This window comes from Thunnus thynnus, chromosome 9 (assembly GCF_963924715.1).
Source record: "Thunnus thynnus chromosome 9, fThuThy2.1, whole genome shotgun sequence".
Taxonomy (NCBI): domain Eukaryota; kingdom Metazoa; phylum Chordata; class Actinopteri; order Scombriformes; family Scombridae; genus Thunnus; species Thunnus thynnus.
The window spans coordinates 11,483,665-11,501,040 of record NC_089525.1 but is presented as its reverse complement, the minus strand read 5'-3'; the positions used below and the strand labels follow the sequence as shown (position 1 = coordinate 11,501,040).

General features: G+C 38.2%; 1 protein-coding gene across 6 annotated transcripts; it reads left to right on the top strand.

The window, feature by feature from the left end:
* Positions 1–3,045: 3,045 nt before the first annotated feature.
* On the top strand, positions 3,046–17,200 carry rnf44 (ring finger protein 44). 6 transcript variants are annotated; one of them, XR_010929591.1, is made up of 12 exons: positions 5,585–6,016; positions 7,551–7,743; positions 8,502–8,724; positions 8,946–9,113; positions 9,581–9,754; positions 9,882–10,043; positions 10,950–11,065; positions 11,486–11,573; positions 12,752–12,873; positions 12,959–13,058; positions 13,151–14,078; positions 14,370–17,200. XR_010929591.1 is itself a non-coding variant. In XM_067598847.1 (11 exons), exons 2-11 carry the CDS (start codon positions 7,637–7,639, stop codon positions 13,211–13,213), a joined length of 1,323 nt encoding a protein of 440 aa, XP_067454948.1. In that variant the 5' UTR covers positions 3,046–3,314; positions 7,551–7,636; the 3' UTR covers positions 13,214–17,200. The 6 variants fall into 6 exon arrangements, 5 of the variants coding, with proteins under 5 accessions (XP_067454948.1, XP_067454947.1, XP_067454946.1 ...); XM_067598847.1 differs by lacking the exon at positions 5,585–6,016 and adding an exon at positions 3,046–3,314 and having other exon boundaries at positions 13,151–17,200; XM_067598846.1 differs by having other exon boundaries at positions 5,585–5,885; positions 13,151–17,200.
* Positions 17,201–17,376: the final 176 nt, after the last annotated feature.

Genomic DNA, 17,376 nt, shown 5'->3' with positions numbered 1-17,376 from the left:
CAAACGATCACTTTTGCCTCAAAACAAAAGCACAGCAATCCACTTCAGACAGAAACATTTGTTAGTATATTTTATTAATTTTCCACAATTTCAAATGAAGTCTTACACGTGAAAATACACTAGGAAATCATTAAAAGTAAGCTACAAGCAAAGTGGTTGTTCTATAAAGTAGGGTCCAAAAGTCTGAGATCACTTTCCCATTCACTTGAAAGTGGTCTCAGACTTTTGGACCCTACTGAGGGTCTTTGGATTTTGAAAAGAATAACTTTTGATGCCATAAAATTGATTCTTTCTGTTATAAAACAAATAGAAAATCTAACTAAAAAGTATTTTTATTCATTGAAAGACACTCAGCTGACTTTTCAAAAGGGACGAAGAGTCTACCATGATAGTTAAACGTCAGCTTGCTAACGATGACATTGTGAACATGCTGATGGTATGTTTACCATCTTGGTTTAGTTTAGTGTGTCAGCATGATAATTTTACAATTAGCACTTTACACAAAGTACAGCTGAGGCGGATGGGAATGTGGTTTTGCAGATATTTGCCCAAAAACAAAAGTATTGGAGAAATTTAAGTTTTGAACTGATAATGGTGAAAAGTAAGGGGATCACTGAAGTTATTACAATTTTTCCTGAAGGGAAAGAATGTGTCGGTACCAAAATGTCATGGCAATCCATCCAATGGTCGTTAAGATATTCCAGTCTGGGCCAAGGTTTGATATCCCTAGAGCTGTGTTGGTTAAAAATGGTTTAGGCTCATTAGATTGAATTAGCAACAGAAGCAAAAAAAAGAGGATATGACTTGCTACAGTTTGGACCAGGACTTGTGACATCTTGAGTTGCTCTCCTGTGGGTATGGTAGAGCTTGGTCTGCTTAATGTGGTCCTTGACAGCTCATTTGACATTTATTTTAAAAATATCAAATAACTACTCAGAAGCCCATGTAGTTCTTTATAATCTGTAACATTTAAAACTTGAGCAGTCTAATCAAATTACATTACTGAAGGAGAATAAAACTATGAGTTAGTTTGAGTCTTTTTTGTGCATGAAAGCAGGATCATGATGCCAATTTGTTGACTTGGTCTTTTAATGTGTCACATGTCAGAAAAAAAGTAGAGCGGTGAACAGAAGGCTCAGGATTAATAGAGAAATAATTCAGTTAGTTGAAGAGAATATTTGACTTTTTATGAGACAACCAAAGGTTAGTCCACAGTAATATTATCATTTACTTATGATAACAATCAGTGTAGATATATCACAGCCGTACCAGGCAACTATTCCCAAAATCTTATCCAATTAGACTTTGGTTTATTATGCACAGTACTGAACACACCACTGCACTCTTGATCTAGCAATACAGCTATATCAGTGGGTGGGGATGTAATAAAACAGTGAAATTAATTCCAGTAAACAGAAACTTATATATGAAATAGATCTAGGGTCAGTCAGGGTGTTGTCTTTCCATAAACAAAATGATGTAATAAATCCTGATAAAGTGATGATGCACACTGACTCATCAATTAAAAAACATAATTTTGTAATGAGGATGACAGAAGACTGTAATTATATTGCACACACACTTGTGCCAACACAGCAACATGTTGGAAGGTTTTGGAAGGCTCTTTTACTACCTTACTTTTTAGGGTTAGGAGTTCCTATATTTCATACATTTTTGTCTATATTTCCCCCCTTTTTTGTTCACTTCTTTATTATTTATGCATTTGTTTTTGTCTTTCAGTACTCATGAACGTTATCATTTTGTTTTGGGGAGAATTGCGTTTGTACTGATGTGTGTTTTGTCACTTCCTCAGGATTGAAGACGTCTGTCTTTCTGGCTTTTTTTGGGAGGGAATTAGTGTGTCTTAGGGTACATGATGTTTTCACTTATTTCATTTTAATACCAAAATGCAATAAATAACTGGCCGCACAAAATATAGGTAAATTAAAATCTTTTACATGGGTTAAATCCGTACCCAACTGATTGCTAGCAAATACTTATGATTAAATGAGGTCACCACACAGTCAAATGAAGAGAGAATCACAGAAATCACAAGACTTGCTGTAAAACAATCCCTTAACATTTAACCTCAGACTGAATACTGCAAACTAACAGTTCCAGCTGTTGAACAGGAGTGAAAAATAAAGGAAGTGTGTAAAAAGAAAAGTCTCTGTAAGGTTCCTCTTTATTATTATTAGTGTGGAATCACAAATAGGATCATAAAGTGAGTTAGTATTTAAGTACGTTTCTGTTCCCATAGAATAAGAAGTTAGAGAAGTTGAATATAAATAGATGTTATTTCAACTCTTCATATTAATCCTTCATGGTGTTTACTGTAAAGTCAACATATTCTACTACACAGACATTACTGAGGAGAAGATGTGGGGTATAGTGTAATTACTCAAGCCTGTACCAAGGAACAATTTGGGGGTATTTGTACTCATAATTACTTTCATTTCCAGCTACTTCATATTTCTACTCCACATAATTTATGAGGGAATTATTGTACTTTTGACAGCACGACATTGATCTGACAGCTTTGCAGATGAAGATTTTATTTAAAATAAAAACAAAATATGAAGCATTATGGATTAAACTTCCCAACAGTAGTATATAAAGTAGTTAAAGTTAGGTCCACCTCGACCAGCTACAACGTTGCATTGCTTATTTATATGTGACAACTTGTTGAATAGTCCAATCTGTATAATGAGTACTATTACTTTTGATAATTGAATATTGTCGGTAATACGTTCCGTACTCTTGTAATATTTTGAATGCAGGACTTTTACTTGTATCACAGTATTTTTACACAGTTAAACATTCTGAGTACTTCATCCACCAGTGCTGAAGGTTTTTTCTCCTCTTTTCACCAAATTCCCAGAATACAAATGAACGCTTTTCATAGGCGACGCTGAACTTTCGAGACAGACTGACACTTTTTCTGTCCATTACGGTAAAAATGGCAGCATGGAGTGTGCTCTCTGCTCTGGAAATACGCAGAAATGGGGGTGTAACAGGGAACCGCAGAAACCCAAAACAACCGTGTGGCTGGATTGCCATTTCCAAAACGAGAAAGTGGCGAGTACGGAAATAATCTGGAGGGGTTTCAAAGCCATAAACCCCCTCAGCACACAGACAGAGTGCGCTCATACTGTACGGATCTGATGTTTAGCACCTTTTTTACAGCAGTGGTGAAATCCACGGAATGTTCCACACGGGAACAGCTGACCAGAGGATGCCGCACTTAGCCTAACGAGATGTGAACATTACAAGGAAAATAATCAGTGATCAGATGTTTGCATATTAACAATCAGGTAACTCCACTGCTCCTCTTGTTGTTGCTTTGTCTCGGTTGATTTTCGGGAGATTTGCGGCGCATGTTTACGGGAGATGCTTAGACGGGTTATTAGGGCTGTCATCTAGCTCAGCCTCCAGCCCCTCCTTGTTTTGCTGCTACCGAGTGCGATGTTGTAATGTTTACATTTAGTCTATGTTGCATACCACTGCTCCTCTCCTTAGTCAGCTTTTCATTAGATGCACAGCTTCGGATGCATTCAGTATGTTCTAATGCTTTGCAGTGAAACATCTCACACCCGGCGAATACATAATTTATTAACTCTTACTGGACAAATTGGGCCTGAGAGGGATATATTCTGTATATATATACATGTATACAAGGCCTAATAATGATTGATAATCAGCCTAGTGTAACATCGCATGGCAGCTTTTACAGCTGCATTATAAAAACATTGTTTAAACATTTCAAATATCAGCTGATGAGGGATGTTTCCTCACTTGATCATGCAAGTGCAATATTACATAACCGGCTGGGTAGTCTACAGTAGGACACTGTGGCCTCCAGTGTGAAAAAAACAGACTGTGGCTCAGTGAAGTTAACCAACTAAACAGTGTGTACTACAAAATAAACACTTACTGTATGTTTTCAGTGGACAGGGTCTTATTTGTTTTAAATGCAGTTAGCTAAAATTGAACAGATGATAATGTTTGTGTTTTCATAAGGAGCCAGTTTGCCACAAGAGAGATGCTTTAGTTGGGAGATTGACAAAGTGTTGAGGTCGGTGATGGCTGCTTAAATGGTTAAGTATTATACCACAGTCCTCGTTTGGAAATCTCTTTTGACAAGATTATTTAAAGTGACTGTCTGTGTTGGAAGAAGTATTTAGATTGTTTACACTACTTAACTAAAAGTAGCAACACCGTGTTATGAAAGTCCTCCTTAATTTATTCAATTAAATGTATCAGCAACAAAATGTTCTTCAAGTATCACAACCGAATGTAATCATGTCATATTACTGAGTATTATTGGATCATTACTATTGATGCTTTCACATGTATGTAGTATTTTAATGTTTTATTTGCTTGAGGTGGAGCTAAATTTACTGTTTTATATCAATCTATAACAATCCATTATATTTTATAAACTGATCATCATGTTTAGTATGTAAAATCTTAGTAACTATGGCTTTTACTGTAGTATGTATAGTTTCAAGATTCAAGATGTTTATTGTCACTCCAGTTATGGAAGTACAATCATGGGAAATACTTTGGCTGGGAGGTTCCATTATAGAAGAAGCAGTAAATAAATATGTATAAAAAGTATATATATATATATATATTGAAAAATATATATAAAATACTGAATCAGTGAATTTAAACCCTATAGAAAGTATGTAAAAAGTACATTTCCCTCCTAAATGGAGTATAAGTATAATATAAAATAGAAAAAAAAGAACCTAAAAATTGAACTAAAGTACATTACTCAATTAAATGTACATGGTTATTTTCCATTATTGGTGACTAACTATTGTCACAGCAAGTACTGTTTAGCTGTCTACAGAAAGAGTAGGCCTACTTTTTCCTTTTCTCATTGGGTTGACAATTCATGTCATAAATGTTTAGTTAAAGTCCTCCACTAAAAAAGATGGGTTTTTTCTTGTTCTTACAACTGAATGTTGGAGCTTCACTGTGCAGAATGATGCGTGTGCAGAGTTTGACACTAGAAGGCTGTTTTTAAGTTTCTCTGTGCTCATTGAAAATCTGAGTTGAAGGGGTGGTCTACAGTCATGATTTGTGACATCACAAATAGTTTGGAAGCCAATCATGGTCCAGTATTCAACTTGCATACACAAGTGTGATGTGGAAACTTGAAGCCTCTAGTGCACAAACACTGAGAGTGAACTTTACAGTGAAGTAGGAGACATCTTGTGTCCAGCAGTTAAATGTCTGAAATGAAAAATATTTGTGTATGCACAGATTTTACAATGAGGGAGAGGGAGGAGATGTTATTTTAAGATTTTTTAACGAGGTAACTGAACTTTTTTTGTGGGAAAAAAAACCCCGTATCAGACACACATTATTGTTCCAAGCAGAGTATTTTATATGTCTTAATACATGTCTGGAGGGGATCTTTAAACAATGTCTTTCACTAGTGTTTGGTGACCCTGCGACCTCTCAGGAAGCTTTTTGTTTATAAACTACAAGTAACAAGCTGCTTGTTTTGATACATTGTAGCCATTGTCTGGACGTCTGCTGTCTGTGTTTGCTGCGCGCTGATTGGTCACTCAGAGACGGGGGGCGTGGCTTCGCCATAACAATGCATTTCAAGGAACATACACGCGCCAAGGAATGTTTTCTATCGCTGGTTGCTAACGTTACCTTTCAACCCTTTTAACGGTATAACCTGCTCCGGTAAACGCCGCCGTTAACGGCCAGGTCCACTGAACAGCTTCTGGAAGAGATCGGACTATCCTATGCAGCATCTGGAAACGTGTGTTAGCTGGCTAGCGTTAGCAAGCTAATAGCAGCTCCGTCGGGGACATTGTCAGAAATCTGTCGGGAGGAAACGGCAGTCGATTGATAGTCAGGTAACGTTAGCTTGTGTCGGGCGACAGTAGTCCGTTACATGCGAGGATAACTTGATGGGACACGACATTTCGGAAGCTCAGACACCTGCCATCCTCCCCCTTCTCACCGAGCAAGCAAACTAGCTAAGAAAGTAAGCTGTGGGGCTATGTTGTTGTTGGCCAACTCACACTTGCGAGCTAAACCTATCCACACAACGCGGGTCTCTCTCTAGCATGTGAGCTATATGGGTTGAATATTCTGTGATTATTCAGCAAATGTCTTGACTGTGTATCAACACGACGGCTCGCTAACAACGGCTGTCTGAAGCTGTTGAGTCCTGCTCTGTTGGGACAAAGCGTTAGCCTAGCGTGGCTAAAGTTAGCTGCTCTCCTTCAACAGGGGACGTCGATTTTGCCCCAACAGTAAGGAACCAGCGGCTACCACCACGATAATGTTTCTCATGTGAGCAGTGATGTGAGCAGAGGTTTGCTTAATGCTAATAAGAAATAGCGTAATGGTGCAGTGGCCTCTTGAGTTGTATGGTAGCGAGCGGTCCCGCTTGCCTACCACATCTTTTGTTGTTGCTTTGTCTTTTGAGCACATGGCTTTCCATGTTTTTGTTCAGGCAGGCTACAGCGACCCCTATTTATGCTGTCTCTGACCATACACTAATTACACTGCCACTCAAACACTTGTGAATACACTGTATTTGAACATTTTGGTTAAACTGCACACACGTGTAATATTTAATAACTATAACTAGGGAATATACATGAGTTTAACTAGGATACGTTTGTGACTTTTCACTTGATTGGAAGCAACATGATGTTAATTAGTCACCTGTAGCAGACACCTTACTGCTGTGTTGGTAATATGGTAATGTTACAGTTGGTAATGTGTATTTTAAACATGAACAGAGACTTTTCTAGTGTATTTTTCATGTATAAAGAACTAATGAAAGTACATTTGAGTACTTGTATAGTTTTCACCATCAAAAGGCATCTAGAAACTGGAGTGAATTGGTCTTGCAGACCTACAGTATGTTAAAAACATGTAGACCATGTAATTTATTATTTACAATAAAATATAGGTGGCCAGAGGAAGGTCAGTGAAACAAAAATATTGTGCTTTGAAATAAATTATTCTGCGAACAAACAATACCTGATATCTGTCTGCTTCATTAAAATAGAAAGTCAGAAACATTTCTCAAATCACTTAGACATCCATTTTTCTTGTATTTCTAATTTTAGGGGTTATACAGCACATTATCTTTAAAATTGATCGCTTGAGATTTAATCTAAACTAAAGGAGTTGTTACCAAAGTTTGGTCTACAAACCTAGAGTGGCTATCAGAAATGACTAATAATTTAATGTTACTATTACTTCAACCCCTATTTTATTAGTTTATAATTACATAATTCTGTCTTATATCTAATCTCACTTGGATGTGTGGTATAACACATCTAATGGGGGAATTATATGAAAATGTTTGTGAATTTTTTGATATACAGTGTTAAAATGTGATACATTTAACTTGATATCAGGTAGTTTACTTTTGGAAAGTGAGTAAAACTAGTCACCTTAACTTTCTATAATGTCTAGATTGTGTACTCAGTTTGATAGTCAAAAGTGTACAATGTAAAAGTCAGAATTCTTAATTTGTCAATTGGTGTGTTTTTTTGCAGGGTTAAGACAATCAGAGGCAACATACAAGTGCCTCCACTGTACGGTTTCCTTTCCCAGAGTGTGACTCGTCTGCACGACGTCACCAATGCGACCATGGGAAATAGCAGTAAATAGGCTGCCACCAACAGCCCCCTTAAACCCGAGGAGGTTCCTTGGAGAGCCCTGCAACGCTCCAGTGCATCTCAGGAGAAGGTAAAAACTCTTCTTCTGTCTTTCCTCAAATCATTTATCTTAAGAGACAGCTTTGGATAATTTTACAGCGTATATAATTAAAAACAATTCAAATTAGGCTTTGGATGCTTTCAACGTGAAACACATGTCATCTTTGTGTGTGACTCATGTCGTCTTACCTGCAGGCATAAAAAAAACCTCATGCACCTTCTTTTTTTTTTCTTTCTTTTTTCTGAAAGGAAATTAAAAATGAAAACACTTGTTAGAGCTGACAATCTGTGTGTTAGTAATTGTTACAATACAGATTTTTTTGCTCGCAAATGTATGATTATCATAATGTATCATTATAATATTTTGACAGGATCATAGACACGCATTGTAAACAAACATTTATAATAGATTAAGTGTGCAGCACTTAGCTGAGCATCCAGGGAGTGATAGGGGTAAGGGATCATTTTGAATGTTGTAGATTTATTAGACTGATTTATTCATACTGTTAACAGGGTACAAATTAAAACATTACAATGTGCACCTAAAACAGTTGTTGTGATTGTAGTTGGTTTGTAGTTGCACTTTTAGTTGTACTTGAGTAAACTGACCGCAAGAATGTTCATATAAATACATTGAAATAAGCTAATGTGGAAAGGCAGTTGTACACCTACACCTTCCATTGAATAATTCATGTTAAATATCATATCTGATAAAGGTCTGTTAGTGAAGGATAGTGCATCAAAATATATGTGGCAAAAAATATATATATATATTTTATGATTTTACAGCCCACCAGTGAGACGCCAGTGGGGGAGACGAGACAGACCTGTACTGCACACTTCTCTGGTCCAGGATGAGAACTTCCATCATCTGCTTTTCTCCCAACATCACCAACAGGTTCCTTTAGATGAGTCCAGACAATACAGCCACACCAGCACACCACCACGCATGCTTCACCCTGCTGCTCACCTGCCTCAGCAGAGCCCCATCATGGTGGATCTACACGACCAGGTAACAGTACAAGAACAACTCGACTGGTTCAAGTGAAGCTAGAACATTTATTAAATCTGGTTTATCTGTTTTTCCCAAATGTAAACAACGCACAACTTTAATATGATACATGCAGGGTGGTGTATAAGTGGTGTATGATGAGTTGTATTTGGCAGACAGGCTTCTGTTGTAGGCAGATTGTGGAATCACCTCATCTCCCCCTCCACTTCTCTTCTCAAAAGATGCACCAGGGATCGGTTCCAATATCATACACTGTTACGACGGTGACGACCCATGGATTTCCTATCCACACCGGGCAGCCCCTGCCAGGGTGCAACACTCAGCAGCTCCCAGCATGCTCGGTAATGTTCAGCGGACAGCTCTCTCTGCTCTGCTGCCTTCCTCCTCCTGTGAGTTTGAAAAGGAAGAGCCCAAATGTCAGTGGCATCCATGTAGCACACCATACCAGCCATGCAATCTGTCACTGTTCATGACTAACAAATAAGCTGCTGCTGTTACTGTGCAGGATTTGTGGTTCAGTCTTTGATGGTAGCACACTTCATACGATTCTGTTGTACATTTAGTTTGTTATTTGTGGAGACAAATAGACTTCAGATTGATGTGTGATGTTGCTGGAACATATCTGACAATTGTTTTTTATTAAGTCTGGTGTTGTGGCAGTATTGTCAGTGCTGTTTTATGTAATGCATCGCTTCTGTTCACATGCTTACAACATGCTTTAATTATAACTGGCTTACTGTGAACATGAGGAGCAAATGTGCTTTGGTTAGGCAGAGGCTGCTTCAAAGAGAATTTAAAAAGAAAATTGTCTTACTTAAAATTTGTGTCCCTTTCTGTGCTTCTTCTCTGTTCTCAGCTTATACAGGCATGTACCATGCAGCATATGCCAGTGTCTTATCAAGCCTTTCCACCCCTGATCTCCAGCGAACATTTTGTATTGCACCCGACCCCATCTGTACCCCCCCACCAGCCGCCGCACCTTACTCCTTTGAGCCAGTTTGTCCCTTTACAGCCTCAGCACCCACGCATGGTTAGTAGTCTACAGTTTCTATATGTTTACCAATGAAAACACACTACTGTTCATGCAAAATGGAATCACTAGTTTGTCATACACATGTGTCTAGTCGAATAGCAACTTTTTTTTTTTATCCTCTCAGCCTCTACAGAGGGTAGAGAATGAAGTCGACCTAAGAGGGGACCAGCACCCATTAGGGACCTTCTCCTACCCTCCCTCTCATCACCCACCAGCGCTGCCTCCTTCTCTGCCCCTACAGTATCTTCCTCAAGAGCCTCTGCATCAGGAGCTTCCCTTCGGAGTGGTAAGACAGCCTCTGGGACATTTTTAAGACCGTTATTTCTCAGAGAAAATGACAGAGCATATGTGACTTTTTCATCCTGACATGTAGGGCTGGGCGATACAGACAAAATCCAATATCACAATACTTTTGACCAAATACCTCAAAATCAATAATGCGACAATATTGTAGGGATGACTGTTGGTGCTTTCACAAAATATTTACACAAGATTTTTGATAACTAATCATCAGTAATGTGGATGTAATGACTAAGTGGGTGAAGGCAAAAAACAGCTAGAACAGTCTGGAAGTTCAGTAAATTACATCACTTTACTATAATGCAGCCTTTAAAGACACTTATGCCATATCATGATATTACAATATCCAAAATGTAAGACAATATCTAGTCTCATATCACGATATCAATATATTGCCCAGCTCTAATGACATGCTACAGTGGTTTAGAAACTTGGGGGTGTAGAACCACTGCCAGAAGGTAAAATATTGAGAAAACATTAAAAAGAAGTTAAATAGACTTACAGTAGAAATGCGCACCTGTCAAACACCAATAACATTAATTGCTACATTGCTATATTTTCTTGAATGGATCATTAATGTTGTAATTAGTTCCATCTGCGACAAGTGGAAATGTCTTTTTATTTAAAGGTATATAAGTCTAATTCATTTTGGAACACTAAAGAAACGAGAGTTCTGATTTATTGTACAATAGTGTCAAATTACTGTAAAACACTTCTTGCGTGTGCTTTGCATGTCATTTTTCTATCCCAGAATTTTTAGCTTGTCTTTATTTTCTAAACAGTGTCCTTCTAAAGTCATCACACATCTCAACAAAAGAAGATAGTACACTTCAATCACAGACTTTGATTTTAAACGATTCCATACATTTCCTTTCTTTTCTTTCCTCCTCAGCCATATCCCCACATGCTGCCCCGGCGAGTGAGTGGACAAAGATACCGGTTACAGCAGCCTCTCCCCCCTCCTCCACCCCCTCCATCTTATTACCCAGGCTTCCTCCCTTACTTCCTGTGAGTACATGCAGCCTGTCTCTGAACATTTTTTATTGTGCAGTTATTTACTAGAATGTAACATTATAATAATATAAGCTGGTGGCCCCGTGATTGACTGTTCTACTATGTGTGTCAGAACACTGCAGCTGGTTTAGGGGTTAATAGTGCACTATAACAAGCGATTATTTTCATTATTGATTCATCTGTCGATTATTTTCTTGATTAATTGAAGTTGTTTGGTCTATAAAACGTCAGAAAATGGTGAAACATGTTGAATACCAGAAAATATTCACATCTGAGAAGCTGGAATTGGATAATTTGGACATTTTCGTTGCCAGTCAGTTGATATTTGCAGAGACTGTGCTGCCAATGAGCACAGTGAAGTTGCAGTGATTGTGTTAAAATTTGCTCAGCAGGTTCTGTGTCTCTCCGCTTTAGGTCAATGCTTCCTGTGCCTCCAACAGCAGTGGGCCCAGCCATCAGTCTAGACCTGGATGTGGATGATGTGGAGATGGAGAACTATGAGGTTAGTGGAAAAAACTAATTGGGCCACACGCCCTGAACTTAATTTGAAACATATTGAAGTATTTGGAACAGTAAACAGTACAAGAAGCACTACATTGCTCACGTTGTGTCCTAATTGAATGCGAGCGAGCGTCAAAGAGCTGATTGACTGATTGCTTTGTTTTCTGTTGGAATGTTCCAACTGGCCACGAGCATCACAGCGCTCAGCATCTGTTTTTATTTACTTCCTGTTGCTCGTGTTGAGAGCGCTGTAGGACACGGTGTCATAGACAGGGAACGACTTATCTCTGCTACCTCCTCATTTCACTACAAAAACCTAAATAAGGTGGCAGCTGGCTGGAGGGGGATTTATATTGTATGTCATTTCCAATAAAGAAACATCTAAATATCACAATATAAAACGTTTTCTGTATAAAAAAAGTACAAATATAGTAACATAGCAAGTACTCACCCATCTTTTATTTGAGTGGTTACATCTCCAGTCTGATCTCGAGCGTACAGCTGATAGGTACGTGGTTTGTTTACATGAGTGCATATTAAACAGATTGAGTTTGGACAGAGAGCGTCCGATGTTACGTGATAGTCAGATGCTGAAGGCAAATTTATTTATATAGCACCTTATCCTGCACAAGGCAACCCAAAGTGCTCCATGGAAATACAGAAAAAACAAGACAAGTAAGAACAAGCAGATCAAAACGCACATAGAACAGCTAGAAATCATAAAAACATGAAAACAATGGAAACATAGTTTATATGTTGACACAGTATGTAAGAAACAAATAATAAATTAATTAGTTATAAGCAACTGTAAAAAGATAGGTCTTGAGTTTAGATTTATAAATGCTCAGTCCTGTTTCTAGTCTTGCTTGCTGTTCGGACACATTGTCATTGTACATGAATTCTGATCTTGTAGAGTTTATGTAAAAGTGTAGCGACTCACATGTACAATGAAGTTCTCATTTTTTTAATACGTGGTCAGAAATTCTAAAAGCTATAAATGGCACCAGACATCCTTTAAGTAAAGGTTACCTATTTCCTTTTTTCACTATATTATATCTCCAAAGTTAAAGGTGTGACTAAATAATTTGGTTGCTGTGTGGAGCACATGTCCCAAGTAATAAATGTCCCGGTGGAGCTAAAACATCATCAGCTGTGTCCTCTGTCTCTCTCTCTCTGTAGGCATTACTGAATCTGGCAGAGAGGTTGGGTGAAGCAAAACCACGCGGACTCACTAAAGCTGATATAGAGCAACTTCCGTCCTACAGATTCAACTCAGAGAATCATCTATCTGAACAAACGCTGTAAGCCTTTCCCCTCACTTTACCACACATATTCATTCCATTACAGATGGATCTACATCCTCGTAACTCCTTTTCTTCTCCACAGGTGTGTTGTGTGCTTTAGTGACTTTGAGTGTAGGCAGCTACTTCGGGTATTACCTTGTAACCACGAATTCCACGCTAAGTGTGTGGATAAATGGTTAAAGGTAAGTCGATACCAGTTTAAACCAACCCAGAGTAATTTAATATGCAGCGTTTAACGTCTTTATACTTAATGTTGTTTCCGCTTGACTTCCAGACCAATCGCACTTGTCCTATCTGCCGAGCCGATGCCTCGGATGTACACCGGGAGGTGGAGTGAGAACTGTCTCTTAAGTGCTGAACTGGAAAGCTGCACACACACCAGAGTTTGTCCCAAAGCTGGGGACACCTGCCACCTAACCTGCGTCCTCCAGTAAATATAGCTTACCAACCCACTACTCCTGCCCCTCCCTAAATAATAAGCAATCCAGGATTGTTTCTGGAGCCTGTTGTACCTCTGCTGTGCTTCATAGTCCGAGTCACATGAAACCCACTGCCTACTGCAGCCTATAGCCAGAGTTCTGGGATCGCCAGCCAGTTCTTTCTCTGCCCCCTCGTCGCAGATTCCAAAGATTTTCCCTACAATGCATTATTTGCTGCTTTTGTTTACAGGGTTTCATTTTTATTTAGTGGATTTGGTTGTGGTGTTCATGAATAGTGGGAGTCCTGCATTGGAAGAGGTGAGTCAGAAGCCTGGAGGATGATAGGCTGGACACCTTGTGCAATTAGCAGAAAAATAATAGGAGTACTTCAACATGGGTATCTGTGTTTGGAGGCGACGCCTGACCATCATAGATGCATGTTTGTGTAGGTGTTGGGCAAACTGACTTGTTAATAATGTATGTTCTGCAATAATGTATTGATCATTTCAACAGTTTTATCCCTTATTTGTTTTAGATTTGCCAATGCTATTGTGAAAGTGTGACTTGCTGTGGTTAAATGCAGATTCTGTTAAGCCTGAGGTTATGGACTGCAAGTGATGGGACATGCAACTGCGGGGTATCGTCTACCCCAGATAATCCACTCTGGAACACACATCTGTTTAAAAAAAAAAAAAAAAAAAAAAAAAGCAGTCTTGGATTAATGGACTGCGCCCTTTTGAGGTCATCCGGCATAACTGCACAAGTGCTACATCCATCCTCCACGTGAGCATTGTTCCTCTGGCAAGTGTGTGCGCGTGTGTATGTGTGTGTGTGTGTGCGCATATTGTGTGTATGTGTGTGTGTGCGCGCGCGCGTGCGTGTGTGTGTTTGTCCTGTTCACAGAGCCAATGCATTGTGTAACCACTGGATACAGGGCAGCATGCTAGGATTTGCATGAACTGTTGATTCAGTTGATTCAGCAATATTTTAATCAAGCATTGCCACCAAAATTTATCACATTTAAGAAAAAGAAGAGACAAAGAAGCATACTAAAAGAACTGCTTGCTTATTCAGAAAGCGCCATGAGGGAAGACTAGCATGCGATTCCACCCCGACTGCGTTAAAGGATGGGAGTCCTCGTCTGAAATCTATGCTGACGTCATAGAGCTCTGGAGGCCTGTGCAGAAAGCAATATGTGCATTGAGTGGCGAGTTTTAAATGAACATTTTCTTCCCCTTTTAGGAAGACTGGGCTTTTTATTTCTTTGTTTGTGAGCCAAATCCAATATACAGATATAGCCTACTGTTCAAGATTTCAGATCTGCCTTCTTATGACCTTGACAAGCACAAACCTATTACTAATCCTGAAAATACTTTGTCATTTTCACTTGTTTTAAAAGTATACCATTTTAACAAAAAAAAAAGGTTTATTTATTGGTTTTATCTTCTAGAGAAAATACATTGAAGGAAACAGTCGGAGCACTAACAATGTTTGTGTATGGTATGTGTTATATTCTGGTAACTTGGTCAGGTCACCGTCTTAGGCCATGGTAATGGTGTTGTAAAAGAGCAACTGTATGTATAGCTTCAGCGTGAATGCTTTTAGAACGTTTTGAAGACAGAAGAATGTTGAAAACCCTTGTAGAAGTCACTGGTGACACTCCACGTTACGCCAGCTGTCCGTATCCCAAAGTGATCAGGACGGGGTCCAAATGACACGGGAGCTGGAGTGTTCAGTAGTGTAGAAACACTGTTAGACTTCTAGTTCCCTGCCTGTGTTCACATACACACACACAAAAAAAACAAAAAACAAACAGGATACATTTGGGGTGGGAGGGAAAAGAGCAACTAATGAAGTTTTGCTTTGGATTCACTCTTGTCACTTAACTGCCCCAGTAAGCACTAACTGGCAGTTGTAACCTTTGCTTTTATGTGTAAAGGGATCTTGCCTTTTTCTTTACTTTCGTGTCTTAAGTAAATGTGAGTCTTTGACGTGTGTGCCACCTTCAAGAGAGAAAAAAAGAAGCCATTTAATGAGTTAAACCCACAGCTTTGAGAATTAACCTATGTGTACATATCTATTCGCTGGCATATATTGTAAGTTTAAAAAAAAAAATCACTCAGGGCCTCTCAGTATATAAAAATAAAGGACAACAGTCCATTTCAAATGGAAAGGATGCCATGAAAAGGGTATATCTGAATTTAGTTCGGTCGTTTTCCTCAGACCATAAATGATTTAATGTAATCAATTATAATATTGTTTTGTCTGAAATAGTAGATATTACATCATTTAAAGACAGGCATGCAAGAAAAAAGATCACTAAATATGTTATTCACTGAAAAAGAGGCAATGTACACTGCAACTCATTACAAAGTGTATTATTCAAACCTGTTTGACTTTTGTTCTTGTACTCAAAACCATATGTTGAGACATAGCGGTTCATTTCTAAACGTGCCACGGTGCACTCTATCCCACCTAATTCACTCCCAAATCTACTTCAAAGATGTTTGCATGACTTTAAAAAAAGAAAAAAAAAGTAAAACCAGTGTGTTATAGTGGAGGATATCTCAAAAATCTGGTGGGGACCTATTTAATGGTGCACAATATGCATGCTTGTCAACCAGATCCCAACTGATTTTTAGCTCTAGTTGGCTTTGGGGTTCTGGGGGTTTGGATCTTAACGCTCAGCTGATAACTGCCATGCATTGTACTGCACACATTTGTAATAGAACTGAATGACTACAAGATTTTATTGCGCTAACTTCATTTTATAGAAGAAAAAAAAAACTGGTCTTGAATCCAGAAATTCTTACATACATTGTGTTACTGTTATTGCCCTAACGACTGAAAATTACATGCTCCGAGACTACTGTAGTTTATCAAAAGCCATAGTGAAAAGGTGCTAGATGTTCTGCTTTTAGGTATGAAAACTCACTTGCGTGAATGCAATAGTTTGTCATGGATCCCATGTATTCTTAAAGCATGTTATACTAATACCCCTAAACAATGTCAGTGAAAATCAATATAGTTTAAGGGATTTAAAAAATGAAAGTGTTGTCATACTTATTTCAGTGTAGTACTGTACCTGCCTATCAGGCTCTTGCTCTGTGTATCAATTTCTTAAAATGTATTGTTCACATATAGATACCTTAATTCATGTTAATGTTAGCACTATTCTTTTTGAGTAAATATTTAATTGACAATATCCAGCTACCCTATTAAATAAAAAGAGAACCTCCCATTAAGGCATAGGTAATGAGGTCATTTTTTAAAGACAACTGAGAATAGAGTCTTGTAGTCTTTCTGTTAAGAGTTATTAAATAATCTCACAGCTTGTGTGGTGCAAAAATGTGTTCCAATAAGCAGCTAAAATTTATTTAGGATTTGTGATTGATTGCTCCGTAGATGCCATTTATTGTTTACCAATGATTTTTGCTGTGGTGGGATAGTGGTTTACTGTTCTTACTCTCCCTGGCCTCTAGGGGTCTTTGCCTGAACACCAGACTACCCACCCGCCAACAGAGCCAGGGGCATGTGTTCTGTGTTAGGCAGATATTTTGCTTTGGTACTTGCACATTTACAGTTACCTCATTTTTTCCATGTTTGTATTGAGGGGGGTGGGGTGGGGGGAGAAAACAACTAATATATATTATATATAGGAAATGGTTCTTATTAATGTTATAATTTTTCATTCCATTGGAATCATATTGTTTGTAGCATTTAACATAACTAGTTAGTGTATTATATATACATCTGTATACTGTTTGAAATTTTTAAGATTTGTACTTTTTTTAAATGAAAGTTGCTAGTTATGCTTTACCAAGTAGTGCAATCATATTTTTTTTTAATTGTTGTGGCTGATTTGAGAGGGTTGTTCACTAATAAATGTATGATGTATACCAATATCACACTTGTCTTATATCTTAAGCTACTGAATGGTTAGAAAATGCTTCAAATATTGTCATCCCATTGAAAACAGTTTAGTCATTCTCTAACGTACTGTCAGCTCACTCATCACATAGAACAGAAAACATCTGCATATCTGATATACCTCATTTCCACAGGAAAGTGTTGTACATTC

Bases quoted from the DNA above. Each gene is read 5' to 3' on its own strand.
- rnf44 (XM_067598847.1), top strand. From the start codon at position 7,637: ATGCGACCATGGGAAATAGCAGTAAATAGGCTGCCACCAACAGCCCCC. The intron at 11,574-12,751 runs GTTAGTGGAAAA...CTCTCTCTGTAG, and splicing joins TGGAGATGGAGAACTATGAG to GCATTACTGAATCTGGCAGA. The intron at 13,059-13,150 runs GTAAGTCGATAC...CTTGACTTCCAG, and splicing joins GTGTGGATAAATGGTTAAAG to ACCAATCGCACTTGTCCTAT.